General features: G+C 64.5%; 1 protein-coding gene across 7 annotated transcripts in view; it reads left to right on the top strand.

The window, feature by feature from the left end:
* Positions 1–3823: 3823 nt before the first annotated feature.
* SAMD11 (sterile alpha motif domain containing 11) overlaps positions 3824–15994 on the top strand; it is a 22520-nt gene continuing 10349 nt past the window's right edge. For 4 of the 7 annotated variants that reach the window (XM_060284806.1, XM_060284817.1, XM_060284814.1 and 1 more), the window contains exons 1-5: positions 3824–4664; positions 5762–5853; positions 9377–9555; positions 11124–11174; positions 15185–15309. In XM_060284806.1, the coding sequence (XP_060140789.1) occupies positions 4148–4664; positions 5762–5853; positions 9377–9555; positions 11124–11174; positions 15185–15309 (964 nt within the window). In that variant the 5' untranslated portion in view covers positions 3824–4147. Of the gene's footprint in view, positions 4665–4690; positions 4924–4964; positions 5092–5332; positions 5581–5761; positions 5854–9376; positions 9556–11123; positions 11175–15184; positions 15310–15994 lie in introns of those variants that run through there. The other 3 variants (XM_060284827.1, XM_060284834.1, XM_060284822.1) reach the window with 3 other exon arrangements.

The following is a 15994-nucleotide window of genomic DNA, read 5'->3' as shown; positions in this document are numbered from 1 at the left end:
CTAACCCTTCCTGGTGGAACAGTGCTACACACAAGACCCTTGCACCAGACAAGCTGTCTTGGACATGACACCTCTATCGATCTGGCATTCACGCTGCAGGCCCGTGTGTCTATGTGTGTTTTGTGCACAGGTCTTGGTGGTGTCTTCGATCTTGGCTGCCATGTTCAGTTAGCACACACACTGTCTGTGCATGTTTGTGGCTAGGATGTCAGCATCTGTGCCTCTGCACCTGTCCTGTGCGAGCAGCTTTGGGAGCTGCTGTGCATGTGTGTGGGTGTGAGCACACGTGTGGGCTGCTGTCTGTGTGCTTTGAGAAGGCATGCATGTGTTGGTTGCCGTGGGTGCTGTGTGGGCATGTGTGTGTGCACTGTGCCCACACCTGTGGGGCCCCTGTGATCCGTCCCTGCATGCCTTCCTGTGTCTGGGCAGGTCTCGGCCTGCACACTCCCAGCCTTTCAGGCACCCGGGCTGAGCACAGGAAAATGGAGGCTGAGGGGGGCAGGCCCGGCCCTGCAACTGTGGCCTCAGGGACACACTGCTTTCCTTTGCATCTCTCTCTTCTTCCAACCCCACCTCTGGGTTTCTCTTCCTGGGGTTTTACCACATCTGGTGCTCAATAAATGATTGGTGAACGAATGGATGAGAAGGGGGCTCCAAGGGTGCGGTCTGGCGAGGAGGTAGGCGGGCACTCCAGGATGGGAGGAACCACCAGCTCTGGGCAGGCCGGGCAGCGCCAGAGGGGCGGTCAAGGCTGGCCGAGCCTGGGCTGGGGGCAGCAGGGTCTGTGGGCCGCCCCCGTGCTCCCCGGGGACGTCTCGGGTCACCGTCTGCACCGCCGGCCGCGCCGCCCCGCGGGTTATTTATGACCCCCTCTCCCTCCCTGGCGGCGGCGGCGGCGGCGGCGGCGGCGGCGGCGGCAGCAGCCGGGGCGGCGGAGGGCCCCGCGCGGGGGGGACCGCGAGCAGCGATGGCGCCGCGGAGGCCGGCGGGCGGCCAGGGGCGGAGCTCCGCCGGCCGGAGGAGGGGCTGCAGCCACCGACCCGACCTGTGTTCTCCACGGGGCCTCCGGGCCTGAGGGCCGAGCAACGGTGATCCCAGCGCCAAAATTCTGTCCCTCTTCCCTCTGGTTCCAGTCTGCGGAGTACAGAGGAACGTGCGGGCTCAGGTGCCAGACCTGGACAGGCGGGAGGAAGTGAGCAGATGCTCCTGCGAAGAGTATAATGTCCAGGGGTGAGGATGCCTGGTCCCGTCAGCGTGGGAATGTCACTCTGAGCCCCGTGGGCAGAGGGCTCTATTTCCCAAGAACAGGGGGCGACATGTGTGTGGGGGGTGAACTGCCCTGGTCAGCCAAGACCCCGACAGCCCCTGGAGGGAGGTGTCCTTGGAGTCAGGGAGTGGCCCCAGGAGGAGAGAGCGTCCTGCAGAGAGCTCTGGGCCCAGTCACGGTCTTTTCAGGAGGGAATCCTGGTCCTCCAAAGAGGGCTGGAGCCAGATGGTGGCGTGGAGGTTAGGCTGGGTGAGCTAGGTCAGCCCCCACACCTTGCCAGCTGGACCCCTCCCCTGAAAGCCAGAGTTGGGGCCCCCCATGGCACTCCTTAACCATTGTGGGCCAGTGTGTGATGAAAGAGGCCAGGGGTGAGTGAGGGGTGGTCCAGCAGAAGGGACGGGAGGCCCCCCTCCTCAGGCTCAGGACAGAGGAGAGGCCTGGCCTGACAGCTGCCTGGTATCTTCTCACATCTAGAGATGTGCTTTGCCAACCTCCCCTCCCCAAACCGCAGTGTGAAGGTCAGGGGTTAGGAGGCCTAAGGCTCAACAGACAGGTGCAGGCAAACATTAGAAGAGATGGGTGGAGGCTGTCTTTTGGCAGCAGGGTCAGGGCTGTGGTCAAGCAGTGGGCACACAGGCCCACTTGGCCTCCAGCTGAGCCCTGATGGCCTCTCCACACTGAGCTATGACCACAGATTAACAAGAAGGCTCCTCCACGGGCCTTGGCTCTCAGGCGAGGACAGCCTCCTGCATCCATTTGACATGGAGGCATCGCACCTGAGAGCAAGACACAGGCTACAGAGGCTGGGTGTGGGGGGAGCTCCCTAGCTCTCACTCCTGGGGTCAGGTATGTGCAGGTGTCCAGGTTACAGAGAGGGCAATGGGGCCAAGGGTGGTGAAGTAAGGAGGGGGTCACTCACAGTCACACCCATCTTCCCACCTGCCCCTTAAACTCCCACAGACAGAGATACAAGGAGTAAAGGGGCAGAGGGTCCCAGACACATGCCTGGTCTGAGCCCAGACCTCACTCCCCAGGTTGGTCTTGGGGCTGGCTGGTACCTTAGCTGAGGATGAGGCGGGCAGCACGCATTAGCACACGAAAGCAGCGTGGTCTCCGGCAGTCGGCCACATGCCCAGGTGGTGCTGGCGTCTGGCAGGAGGGGCTGAGGGGGATTGTTCCCTCACTCCCAGCCCCTCCCTTGCAGAAGGTGCGAGCACTCCTATGACCCAGCTCAGCAGCCCCCCCCCCCCCCCGCCCAAGCCTGGTCAGGAAGATGCCCACATGGGTGCCCTACCAGGTGCATCTCAGAGGGGCACGGGCAGGGGTCTGGGAGCTGGCTTGGGGTCAGAGGCTACTCTCTAGCTTGTCCAAAATGGCACACCAGAGAAATACAAGGTCTCGCCAGCTACTATCAAAACCACCGAGGCTCTCAGTTTCTCTTCCCAGTTATCCCACTGCGAGGCCGCCATGCTGACCTGCAGGGAGGTGTGGGTTGATCCCAGGGGACAGCTGCCCTCATACCAGGCCTAGAGCAAGGCTGGCCTCTCCCCCGAAGGCACGGAGGTGGACGTGGATGCGTAGGTCCCTCGTCCCCAGACTCGCACGTGGCAAGGAGCAGCAACGTGCCCCGCCGCACGGCCCCCCATTCAGCTGCCCCTCCCCCCCCGTCCCCCACCCCTAACCACCTTCTCGCCCCACCCTATGGCTCAGATACTGTCTGCCGCGGAGGCAGACAGCCTGGATTTGAAACGTCAGCACAGTTACTTGGCCTCTTTGTATCTCACCTTCCTCATCTGTAGAATGGGGATAATAAAGGAAAACGCGTGTTGGGATCATCAGGTGAACTAAGGTGTGTGAAGTGTATGGTGAGGGGGCAATGGTTGATGGAACTGTTATCGTTGTCATTCACACACCACGAACCCTCCCCAACACCTTTGCCGAGGCCACACAGCGCACACCCTGTAGAGCAGAGGAGACCACCCATGCCCTCCCCACTGATGCCCACCACCTACCCAGAGCTGCCGGCTCACACACACCCCCGCCAGGCAAGCGGCGATTCCGATCCCGGATCCGCTCCTTCGCAAGGAGCCAGAGTCCAGGACTCCAGCTGGGGCGCCCAAACAGTGACTCCCTCAGCACCTGGCGCGGTCCATGCGCACCGCCTCTCGCTGGCATCCGTCCCCCGCACCACCCCCATCCCCCCCACACACACACCAGTCTCCTTTCCTCCTGTTCTCTCCCACTCGGGAATAGGGCAGAGGGTGCAGCCGGGGCCCGTCGGGTCCCCCCCGTGAGCCCAGTCGGCCGTCACGCACCCCCTGCTGGAGCCCGTGCCGCCCGCCCGCCGCGCCGGGGCCGTTTAAATGGGCCAAGTTGTGGCGGCGGCGGCGGCGGCGGCGCGAGTCTCCCAAGTCCCCGCCAGGCGGGCGCGCGCTGGAGTACGCGGGTGCGCGGCTGGGACGGCGGGGCGGGGGCCTGGGACCCTCCGGCGGGGCGGGGCACGCGGCCGGAGGCTCCACACCTCCTCACTGCCCGGCTCGGCCCGGCGGGCGCAGCAGCAAACCGGGCGCGGGGCCGCCCCGGGGGGCGCGGGCGCAGGTGGCCCAGCGCCCTGTGGAGCCCCAGGGTCCTGGAGCTGCGGCGCTGGGCAGGTCGATCGGGGATCGATACAGCTCCGGCAGCACCATGTCTCAGGCAGCAGAGGCCCCGCCAGCCGGCCGGGCAGCGGTCCGAGGTGGCCCGGCTGGGGCGCAGTAGCGGCGAGGACGGGTGCGCGGCCAGGAGCCCCCCAGGCCCCCGCCCTCGAGACCCAACTCCAGCCCGGGCCGGAACTAGTTGGGCCGGCTGCGGAGAGCCAGGCTGCAGGACCACCCGCCCACCATGCCGGCGGTCAAGAAGGAGCTACCCGGCCGCGAAGACCTCGCCCTGGCTCTGGCCACCTTCCACCCGACCCTGGCCGCGCTGCCACTGCCGCCGCTGCCCGGCTACCTGGCGCCACTGCCCGCCGCGGCCGCCCTGCCCCCGGCTGCCTCGCTACCAGCCGCGACCGCGGGCTACGAGGCGCTCTTGCCCCCGCCTCTCCGCGCCCCGCGCGCCTACCTGAGCCTGCACGAGGCCGCCCCGCACCTTCACCTGCCCAGAGACCCTCTGGCCCTCGAGCGCTTCTCGGCCACTGCGGCCGCGGCACCGGATTTCCAGCCGCTGCTGGACAACGGCGAGCCGTGCATCGAGGTGGAGTGCGGCGCCAACCGCGCGCTGCTCTACGTGCGCAAACTCTGCCAGGGCAGCAAGGGTCCGTCCATCCGCCACCGCGGCGAGTGGCTCACACCCAACGAGTTCCAGTTCGTCAGCGGCCGCGAGACGGCCAAGGACTGGAAGCGCAGCATCCGCCACAAAGGTGCGGCCGCCGTGGGGGCGCGGGCCTCTCCGGTCCCTCCCCTCTGCTCCCCGAGGACCCGTGGGTCCGGACCCCCCTCGTCCTGACACCTGGGAGACTCCATCTCTGCCTAGAGAGGGCGCTGCGACTCCGGGGCCACCGCAGAGACGCCCCCTTCCCCCAAGCACGGTCGCCTTGGTGGACCCAGGCAGAGCGCCCTCGGCCTCCGCGGTCCCCGCAGCGCTGGCCGCACGAGCCGGCGGCTCCTTCCGTCCGGAAGGTCTTTGCGGGATTCCTGGGCCTGAGGCTCACGGGGAAGTTTACGGGAACTCGGGAGAGCGGGCGGGAGGCCGACTGGGCGGGGTACTCCCCTGCGGGGTCGAGGAGCCACCGGTTCTGGCGGGAGTGGAGGGGCACACGTGAGGCGGCCGGGTGCGGACGCGCGCTGGTAAAGCGAAAGGCAAGGTGCAGGGGTGGCGCAGGCAGGTGGGGGGCGCGGGGGCGCGCGTCGGGGCGGGAGCGCGCGCGGAGCCGAGCGGCGGCGGGGCTGGGAGCAGCCGCTTGGGCTCCCGCAGGAGTCTGGCTCCGAGGGCGCGACGTGCGGGCGCCAGAGCGGGCATGCGGTGGGGGAGGCGGGGTGAGCGCCAGGCCGGGGGTAGGGGGTGGTTAGAAAGTTAGGGGCCCGGTCACGCTCGTCGACTTTGGGGCTCACGGCTCCACGAGGTCAAGCGCAGTCCCGGGTCCCGACCGCTCCGCTCACCTGCGCCGGGCCCGACCCTCCTCCGCCCGGCTCCGGGTTCCGGAGGACCGGCTTGGAGAGCGTGGAGCGCGGGAGGAGTGGCGCAGGGGGAGGGGAGAAGGCCGCCCTCCGTCGAGGGGGGGCGCTCACCGGATCTTGAGTTTCTGAGCTCTGCAGATCCCCGCGGCGTCCGCGAGGGTAGGGTGAGCCGCGAGGCCTGGCGGAGGGTTCGGAAGTTGGACGGAGGCGGGTGTTCATAGTCGTGGTAGGAGGGAACCTGGCCTTGACCCTGACAGCGCCCCGGAAGCGTGCCCGCGTGCCCGGCCCCACCTGTGCCCGCCCCGCTGCCTCACTGGTCCTGCCTCGGCTCTCCTCGCAGGGAAAAGTCTGAAGACGCTTATGTCCAAGGGGATCCTGCAGGTGCATCCTCCGATCTGCGACTGTCCAGGCTGTCGAATATCCTCCCCGGTGGTGAGATGCGGGAGAAAAATTGGGGCTTCGGGGTCTTGTTTCTCCGCCGCGGAGCTTGTGCCTGTATTTTCTAGGATCAGTCCTAACTTCAACCCTGCCGATGGGCAGGAGGGAGCCCCCAGGGACTAAGAGAGGAGGTGACTTTGGGTGGGAATCCCGGGGCACCAGAGCCCTCACCCCCTTGATGCAGGGCAGGGTCCTGCCTATCCTGGAACCTCTCCTTGGGAGTCTGGGAGCTGCTTCTCCTGAGGTCCTGGGGACAGCCCACGGTGTGAAGGATTCCTCCCTGGACAGTGTCACCTGACTGGGGCTTGGGGACTTTGCCTTGTCACAGGTTGGGAGGGGGTCACCATGTCAGCTGGCCCAGCCTGGGAGAGGGGCCAGTCCTAAGGGAATGCTTGTTCTGGGATGTGACAGTGTGACAGTGTCGGCTGGCCTGGATGTACATTCTGGGGTGGCCACAGGCTTGGATGTGAGTGACGTGCATCTCTGGGTGCCCAGGGCTGGAGCCCTACAGGGCAAGGTCCTAGATGTCCAGGAGTGTCCGGGGATACAACCCAGCTTGGGGCACAGGAGGTGCAGTGTGGGCCTTGGGTGTCAAGAGAACTGCAGCTGGGAGCTGGTGTGGGGCCTCCAACCCAGTGTAGACGTCTCTTGACCCCTCATTAGCCTAGGGGAGCAAGAGAGACGGGGCCTGTGCCTGCCCCTGAAGCACTGCCTTCCCCATCGCATGCCCTCCAGGCAGCAGTGGTTGGAGGGCGAACCTGAAAAGGAAATTTCTCCTTGAGGGGGACAGTTCGAGCCCCTGGGGGAGAGCCCATTAGGGCCATGGCTCCTGGCACCACTCGGTAGCCCCGCTGCCAGGAAGGCCTGAGAGGACCCTGCAGGCCGCCCTGAGCTTGTTTACTTTGGACTGGCGGTAGGGTGGGGGAGGGGATGTCCTGGATTCCTCGTGGGCCCTGGGGGTGGGCAAGCTAGGAAGCCACACGCAGTCCTGTAAAGACACACAAGTTGGGCAGGGGAAGAGGACGCAGCTGAACCTCCCCACGTGCCCACCCCACACACTGTCTGGCATGAGCTCGCCATACTCACAGGCATGCCCGCCCACAGAGCCCCCCAGACAGAGCATGTACACAGGCAGCCCACCTTTGCCCGCTGCCACCATACCTGCCTGGGGCAGGAGGCTGAGCTCTCGCTCCCCTTCTCAAGCAGCTGGTGCCCAAGAGGACACCCTCCAGGCTGGTCTGGGTTTTCTGCCCGGGTGAGAGGAGCCCTGCCTCTCCCATCATCCCCTTTTGAAGGTCTCCCGTAGGAGGGGGGTGGGCAGGTGGCCTGAGCACAGCATCAGCCCCCTCTAGGACATTGCTTGCAGGGCTGCCTGCCTGTCAGGGGCTCCCAGGTCCCTGCCCTGCATGAGGGATGGCTCAGACCTGGGCCTGCCTCTTCTGAGCCCGGTCCCTCCCAGGCCCATCCCTGCACCCCTCCCTTAGGAAGGAAGGAGTCTCATGGACCCCCTTGTCTTTCCAGGCCCCACCTTTTCCACAGAGAGACTGTTTTCCCCTACTCCCCGTGGCCAGGTCCACAGGTATGTGCACACTGCACGGTCACAGAATATGGGTGTGCACACGGCGCAGGGCTCACGCAGCCGGCCTCCACACACCCACCCTCGCTGTCTGAGGAGCCAGTGCGTGGCTGGGGCAGGGGCTTAGCACCCAGTTCTTAAATCTCTGTGCTGAGCAGGGGTGAGCAGCTGAGGTCTCTGGTGTGTGGGGGGGAGGCATGTGAGTTCCCTGTCCTTGGCCAGGGTCAGCAGGGCTGCCCATCCTGGCCCCCCACCCTGGGGCCATCCCAGGCCACCCTAGCTGGTCTGGCCGCACCCCACGTGGCAGCCTTACTGCTCTGTTTCCCTCTCCTCTTCCTTGTCCCACAGATGAGAAGCAGAGAGAAATGCATTTACTTTTTTCTTAAGAGAACAGCTGAATTAAAGCGGAAAGGCAGGAGAGGAGGTCCTTTTGCTTGGGCTACAGCAGGCTAGAGAAGGGCAGAGCCGAGGGGCCTTTGCAGCTGAGCACACTCCTGACAGGTCAGGGCTGTTGGGAACCCTCCCCCCAGAGCCTGGCCTGAAGAGGCTCGGGGCCCAGATGGGCAGTCACCCCCTCCCCCCCGCCACCCCGCCTCGCCCGAGCTCTGCTGTCGCTGGTGTAGCACCGAGCCAAGGCCAGGCCCCCTCGTCTTGCAGGCCTACCCCGGCTCCTTCCCGCCCACGCCACCCGTCCGCAGCACTGCCCAGTCCATCTTGCTGAGTGTGTGCTGCAGAGCCGACCATGGGGGGGCCTCCTGGGTGGATGTGTGAGGGCAGGTGTGGCAGAGACTGGCTCCCAGAGCCTGTCAGGGGCACTGCCCAAATCTGGGGCTGGGACGGGTCGTGTGGAGGTGAGGGTGGTCTGGGTCTGAAGAGAACCTTTCCTCTGGAGGGTAGCACTGTGGTGGCTGCACACCGCGGCCCTTCAGATCCAGGGCGACGCTGTGCGGGGAGGGGCGAGAGCCCCCTGGACACCTTCTTCCCCAAGCTCCTGCGTGTGTCCTGCGTGTGGCGGGGACACGTTGTCCTAGCAACAGGAGGGTGGGGTCCTAGGAGACCTCGGTCACTGAAAAGATGAAAGAGAATTAGGTAAGCCCCAGGCCCCTGCCACCTCCCTGAACCAGTCACCTGTTATTAAATAAGAAAGAGCCCCCTGCCCACCAGACAATAGGAACTTTTTTTACCTAGGGTGGCAGCGCCTGCAGGCACTGGCAGGTACCATACCGTGCGGGCCCGAGCACGAGCCACCGGCTGTGCGTGGGCTCTGAGCGCCTCTGTGGGGGCCCTGCGCGTGTGCCCCTGCTCCCCACTCACGTGGCGGTCTCAGGGCCGGGACAGGTGCGCCTCGTTGAAAAACTCCGAATCTTTTAGTTCCTAACCCAGGGGGCAGAGCCCCCCCCAGGGCCCGTGGGACAAAGGGTCTCAGCTGCCAGGTGACCTGTGAACCAAAGACCTGCAATTTGCCAGGGGTCAGCTTCAGCTCCCCCTGAGCTGGGCTCCATTTGGCACTAATCAGAAGGTGGGCTTGGCATGGGTGGGGGGTTCACGCAGAGTGTGAGGGGGGTTGCCAGGCAGACATGCAGGCAGAGGTAACTGCACGTTGAACGGTGACAGGACCCACAGCGTCCCGCGGGTACTCGCGGCCCCTCTGCGCTCCCTGGAGCTGGGAAAGCCGCGCTGGTCTCCAGCAGGCGAGTGCCTGTGGAGGGGCCTGGGCCGAGTGTGGAGCCCCGACAAGGCACTGCCACACCCCAGCCCCCCAGGGTGGAGTGGAAGGCAGTCTCTTCAGGGGTTCCTGGTGGAGGCCTTGCCCCCCTGCTCTTGTCTTGGCCTCTGGCCGGTTGTGACGGTCCTGGAGGCTGGAGGCCCCTCTGCTGTAGGCACCCAGGAAGCTGAGCGACCCGGTTTGTCCTAACCTTCCTCTCCCCACTCCCTGTCCAGAACCGGGGGCGGCTGGCAGACAAGAGGACAGTTGCCTTGCCCCCTGCCCGTGTCCTGAAGAAGGAGCTGACCCCCAGCTTCTCAGCCAGTAGTGACAGTGACAGGAGTGGCCCGGCCTGTGGGCAGCGGCTGGGCTTGAAGCAGGAGGACGACCCGCATGTCCGTATCATGAAAAGAAGGTGCTTCAAGGGCCAGGGTGGGAGGGCACGCGGGCTCTGGCAGGTGGCAGAACTGGGGTCTCCAGGCAGCGGAAGGCCACATCAGGCTTCGGGTGGGGGGCCTTTGCCCTGGGGATAGGGCCCCAGTTTAGCTTGCTGTGTCTCCGTGGACGCTGATAGCTGCCACGGCTGAAACAGAACCTGGACCCCCGGGGACCTGCCACAGGATGGCTGCGAGCCCACCTTGCCCCCGCCTGGGGGCCGAGTGTCGGGCCAGGACTCGGTGGCATCGCCGGGGAGCGGGCATCACCAGCGGTCACGGCCAGAGCAGGCCACGGAGGGTAGTTGGCCGGGAGGCCCGGAGCCACTGGGTGTGAGGAAGGAAGGCGTCTCTAGGAGGAGGGTCTGGCGGCACCGCAGCCAGGCGGGGAAAGGGGAGCTGGGCGGGCCCCACGCTCGCTCTCACCAGAGGTGCCACTCCCCCCGGCTCCTACTGTCCCTCCCAGGCTTGAGGCTACCCTTCCTGACCTCCCACCTTCTCCCCTCCTGACAGAGGCCCCTCCCTCTGTCCACTCACCCCTTTTTCCATCCTTCCATCCATCTGTAGGTCCATCATCTGTCTGTCCGGCGTGTCTTGTGCATCCCCAGAATTTTAGGCCCTTTCTCTTCCTGCTTGGTCTGTTTTTTTTTTTTTGAGGTACACGGGCCTCTCACTGTTGTGGCCTCTCCCGCTGCGGAGCACAGGCTCCGGATGCGCAGGCTCAGCGGCCATGGCTCACGGGCCCAGCCGCTCCGCGGCATGTGGGATCCTCCCAGACGGGGGCACGAACCCGTGTTCCCTGCATCGGCAGGCGGACTCTCAACCACCGCGCCACCAGGGAAGCCCCTTGCTTGGTCTTTTAACATGTTCCAGTTTCTCCTACCCTAACCCTAACCGTCCGGGCCACCCGAGACACACCCCCCCTGCCGCCCCCACTCCTACCCGTGCTAAGGTGAAGCACCACGTGGGCCTCCCACTGCCCTCCATCAGCCCGAGGGCCTTTTCAGGGGTGCTGCTGGGATGAGAGCGTGGGCACAGGGCAGAGCTGCTTCCTTTCTTGCCCTCGCCTGCCTCCGCTGTGTGATGGTCGCTTTCAGGAGGCAGGTTGGCAGCAGCCGGGACCCAGGGGCCACCACTGGAGCCGACAGTGGCCATGGGGCTCATTCCCTGCCCGGAGCAGCTCTAGCAACTAGGAAGTTGGGTTCAGTCACACAAGTGACACGTGCAGAGGAAGCCACAGCCCCACCCCCAGCACAGCGTGGGGGCTGCTCTGGTTCCACTGCAACAAGAAGCAGAGACTCGGGCTCTCAATTCTGCCCTTCCCGATTCCTCTGTCTGGTGAGGCCAGGAGCTGGCTTCTGCCCCGTGAGCCTGTCCTGGCGGCAGCCGCCGGCCTGTTGAGGGTGCTCTGAGCCAGCCCAGTTCCCTTGAGGCTGGCGCTCCAGGGCAGACACAGGGTGTGCCCCCCCCCCCACACACACACACACGTCCTTCTGTCCCCGTGCCGAGTCCTGGAGGCCACACTGACCCTCTGCTTCTCTCTTTGCAGAGTCCACACCCACTGGGATGTGAACATCTCCTTCCGAGAGACGTCCTGCAGGTAGGGCCAGGCTGGGGCCAGGCTGCCCCCACATGCTGTGCATGCGCAGGACAGAGCCTTCTTGCTCCACGTCCCCTGGGTCTGCTTCTAAGTCTCTCCAGCTTCCCTCCCCTCCTCCTCTCCTTAGTCCGTTGTCTGTCCGTTGACTTGTGCCTAGGCTGTGACAGCAGCACGGCCGTGGGTGCTGGACTGCCCAACCCTGAAGCCAAAGTGCGCTCCCCCTCGCACATTGAAACCCATCTGCCCAGAGCTAAGGCCATGACCAGCCCCTCCCACCCTCCCAGAGAACCACTGGGATGTGAGAATGGTGATGTGTGAGTGGGGTCTTGAAGGATGCATAGGAGTTCACTAGGGAAAGGGGATGTCTGCAAAGACATGGAGGAGGGAGGGAAGGGGATGTGAGAAGGGAGGAGGGGAAGCTGGTAGGCCTGGCTCAACTGGATGCTAAAGGGCCTTAGATGCTGGGACTGTTGGCATTGTCCTTCAGGCCGTGGGGAGCCACTGAAAGTTCTTGAGCAGGGGAGTAACCAGTGTATGTTTTGACAAGGTCCTGCTGGAGGCCCCGCCCAGCAGGTTGGGGGTTTGCTCCAGTCCATGGTGATCCAGGCATGGTGGAAGCAGAGAGGCTGAGGGGGCTGCCAATCCAAGATGTAGTAAGGAGATAAAAATGAGGGAACCTGATGAGGAGGCTGGGGCGTGTTGGGGAGACCCAAGTCCCCCGTTTCAGAAGGGCAGGGGTGGATAGTCTGTGGGCAGAGCCCAGGCTGTGGTGCTTGTGATGTCTGCTCAGTGGGGTCAAGTCTTGGCCCAGCGCTTCCAGGGAAGGCCCAGGAAGGGCCCAACCGAGCAGGCAGTGGGCGTCCAGCACTGAGTGGCCCCACTTGCTGCCTGGCTTTGTGCCAGATGTGTTATTATTTATTTATTTATTTTTGCGTTGGGTCTTCGTTGCTGCGCGCAGGCTTTCTCTAGTTGTGGCGAGCGGGGACTACTCTTTGTTGCGGTGCATGGGTTTCTCATTGCGGTGGCTTCTTGTTGCAGAGCACGGGCTCTAGGCACGCGGGCTTCAGTAGTTGTGGCTCGCGGGCTCTAGAGCGCAGGCTCAGTAGTTGTGGTGCACGGGCTCAGTTGCTCCGCGGCATGTGGAATCTTCCCGGACCAGGGCTCGAACCCGTGTCTCCTGCGTTGGCAGGCGGATTCTTAACCACTGTGCCACCAGGGAAGTCCCGGATGTGTTATTATTTACATTTCTGAGAATGTCTGGGTCCTGGAGCCAAATTACAAGGAAAACATCTTTAAACTTATCTCCACCTCATTTTGAAGTTGCCCACTCAACTGATCATTTTTATGAACCGTCATGAACATTGACGACGTTTTATGAGCCTTTTACTTGGGAAGCTACATGATAAGTTTGTCAGCGAAGCCTGTAGGGAAATCCCAGGCTGCTCCTCCGCTGCCTGTAGCCCCCTGCTCACCCCACCTGGCCATGGGATGTGGGAGAGGGCCCAGGTGTCCAGACGCAGGGAGCCCCTAGCAAGAGGCCAGGCCCCAGTGTGAGGGTGCTCCTTCGGCCTGGCACAGGCGCTCAGAGCAGCAGGGCTGATTTTCTGGACTTTGCCAGAGGAGAGACTGAGGGGCTCAGCTAAGAGGACTTACAGCCCATCGGCCCCCCCGCCAGTCCCCCACTGCACACCCCGGCGTCTGGCCAGGGAGGGCTGGCAAGCACACGGCCCAGCAGCCTCACACTGCCCCCACCCCGGCTCTGTCTTTGTCTCCTCCTGGCTCCTTTTGGCCCTGTCCATGTGTCTTTCTGTCTCTAGTCTGCTGTCTGTACTTCAGGCTCTGTCCATCTGTTTGTCTGCTGTTGCCATCCTTTCTGTCGGTCCAGTAGCGCCTGTCCATGTCTGTCTGTCCACCTCCGTCTGTCTGGTCATCTGACTTCATCCATCGATCTTCATCTGTCTGTCTGTCCATCGGTTCCATCCGTCGGTCCATTCGTCCCCGTCCCTCTGTCTGCGTGACTGCAGTGAACCACCTGCCTGGTTGGAGCTCCCCATTAGGCCCCCTGCATCCCGGGCAGCAGGCAGGAGATGTGGCCCCTGCCCTCCCGAGGCCCCTGAGCTGGCCCGGAGGTGGACAAGGGCTGGACAGCACAGCAGGCACTGGAGGAACCCGAGGGCCCCTCACGGGGAGACGGGATCTGAGGGTTCACACGTGTTCAGGCTGGCGTGTACAAAATTTGTTCACGGTTCTTTATATAAAGCCTGGCGTGAATGACACCAGGCTTTATGTAAAGTGAACGACGGAGTGACCACACAGGTTTCCTGGGGCCCATGGGGCAGACCCCCAAGGCAGGGAGCAGGGGTTTGGTGGGCGGACTGTGGCCTGTTTCCCACTAGGCTTCACCTCCCTGGGGCTGCAGCACCTCCCGTGCCTGAATGACCAACGAGTGAGAGCACTGTTGGCCACGGTGGTGGTGAGGGGGGCAGACCCAGTCCCTGCGTGGGGCTCTCGACTGAGGATTCATGGGGAGCAAACTGATGGGGCCTGACCCTACTCCTCAGTCTCTGGGGAGTTGGTCCCCCTCCTGCAGGAGTCCTAGGGACACCAGAAGGGGGTCCCCTCAAGGGAGAGCTCCGTGGCAGCAGCAGCCTCGCCGCTAGGCACCCGCCGCCCCTCCCTGGTGCTGAGGACAGCACTTCTCTCTTCCACCCCCCCCACCCCGCCCCGCCCCCGCATCGATGAGGATGATAGAGGGGGTGAGGATTGCTGCCAATTAATCCCATAAAGTACTTATTCCCACCCCACCTGCCCTCTTGTTTGCACGGCGGCGGGGGCCTTCTCGCCTCCAGGGAAAGGGGGTGGGGGGTGGGAGAGAGCCTGCATCAGGGTCTCCCAGAGGCTCTAGAGCCCAGCCCTGGAGGCTTCGGAGCTGAAACTGATCTGCTTAGGGGCCAGCTCTGGATTAGCGCGCTCCAGCCACCCAGGCTGGGGGGAGGGGTGCTGGGGGCTATTTAATGAGGTTTAGGGTTGGTTCCCAGGTCACTCAGTGGAGGCCCCCCTTGCAGTGGCCCAGACAGGAGGCTGCTCCGTTACAGGTGGGCTGGGGAGCGAGGGTGCTGGGGAGGGAGCGCTGGCGAGTCACAGGGTGGGCTGGGGAGCGAGGGTGCTGGGGAGGGAGCGCTGGGGTGTCACAGGGCGGGCTGGGGTCCGTCCCTGCTCCTCTTCTGTCGTATCCCAACTTCCTGCCACTCCTGGCTGCATCTGCAAGGTGGCGAGTGGCCCTTCCCTGTGCTAAAGGAGATGCTCTCAGAGCCCCAAGAGCAAACGGGTTGGCGGACCATTCCCTCCCTCTTTTCTCTGGGGTTCTGTGATACAGGCATTGAGCTGATTTGACAGTAAGAGAAATGAGGGAACGAAGTTAAATTTGTGTTCATCCCAGGGTTCTTGGCGGGGGCCCTGGGGAGAACAGAGTGTCCTGAGCACGGGCACACCGGGGACCGCGGTGCGCGTCTGTCTGTGTGTGTCTGCAGGCCTTGGTGAGTATGCGTGCGCCCCTGTGTGTCCCTGGACACGCGCACACCTCATTGGCTGCAGACTTTGCTCTCAACCTCGGTTTCCTTATTTGAAGAAATCGAGAGTCCATGGGTGACTGCAAGTTTAGCACGTGCACAGGAATGAGTGCTGGGCCCCTCTGGCAGCCTACACCCCAGGAGCAGGCCCCCCGAGGCAGGAGGCAGGGACACCGTGGCCGGTCTCTCTGGAGAGAGCACTGCAGGACAGGGCCAGCCCTGCACTCCAGACAGACCCTCCCTGGGAGCAGCAGTGGGGTCTGAGGGCAAGGCCTCCACGTCCAGCCGACACTCGGCAGGAGCTGGTGGGCCCAGGTGGCGCCTGCGTGGGTCAGGGTGAGAGCCCACGCCCACCAGGGAATGGAGATGCTCACAGCGCTCACACGCGAGCTCAGTCAGGAGCCCCACCGCGTCTCACCTTCCCCATCTGCTTCGCTGCAGCCAGGACAGCGACCTCCCCACCCTCATATCCAGCCTGCGTCGCAGCCGCCACCTCGTTATGCCCGAGCATCAGAGCCGCTGTGAATTCCAGAGAGGCAGCGTGGAGGTCGGCCTGGGAGCCGCAGGTGAGGGGCCAGGGCAGTGCCGGGGGTGGGGGGGTGGCGGGGGATGAGGACGGGGCTGCCGGAGCCAGGGCAGCTCAGCGAGAGCATGGCCGCCCCACGGCCCTCCCTGCGTCTCTGCCCGTCGGCTCTGGGTGCCGCCACCGCCCCCAGCAGCCTTGGCGGGCAGCCAGGGAGGCCAGCGGAGGCGGCGGGAGGGGGCGAGGCCGGCTGTCCCCCGGGGCTCTGTGTGATGGTAATTGTGTTAATCCCGGCCAGCCGTGCAGACAGAAGGCGGAGGCGGTGGCTCCACCGTGGCTGCTGCTGCAGGGGGCTTGGAGCGGCGGAGGCCCCAGGGGCAGCGGAAGGCAGGACAGTCAGGGAGTGTAGGCCTCACGGAGGCTCCGAGGTGCACACCTGGGAGTGGCTCCCGGATGGGCAGGGACACGCTCTGCACGCGCGGAGTACCCACCGACCCCACAGAGCGAGGGGCCCCAAGAGGGAAGGGGGCCACGCCCTGAGAGAAGGGGGACTGGGGCCTGGACCTCTGCAGGGGTGGGGCAGGAGTGTGCTGGCCCAGGAGCTCTGTCCCTGAGGAGGGGCGGCTCTTGGTGACAGCAGGAGCTCAGAGGGAGGGACAACTTGGGGACCCACGAGGCACCACTGCAGAGACTGTGCGGCATGGCTGAGCTGTGGCTGAAGGTGTGGG

Source organism: Globicephala melas, chromosome 1, assembly GCF_963455315.2.
Source record: "Globicephala melas chromosome 1, mGloMel1.2, whole genome shotgun sequence".
NCBI classification, from domain to species: domain Eukaryota; kingdom Metazoa; phylum Chordata; class Mammalia; order Artiodactyla; family Delphinidae; genus Globicephala; species Globicephala melas.
This window is presented reverse-complemented; position numbering and strand designations above follow the sequence as displayed.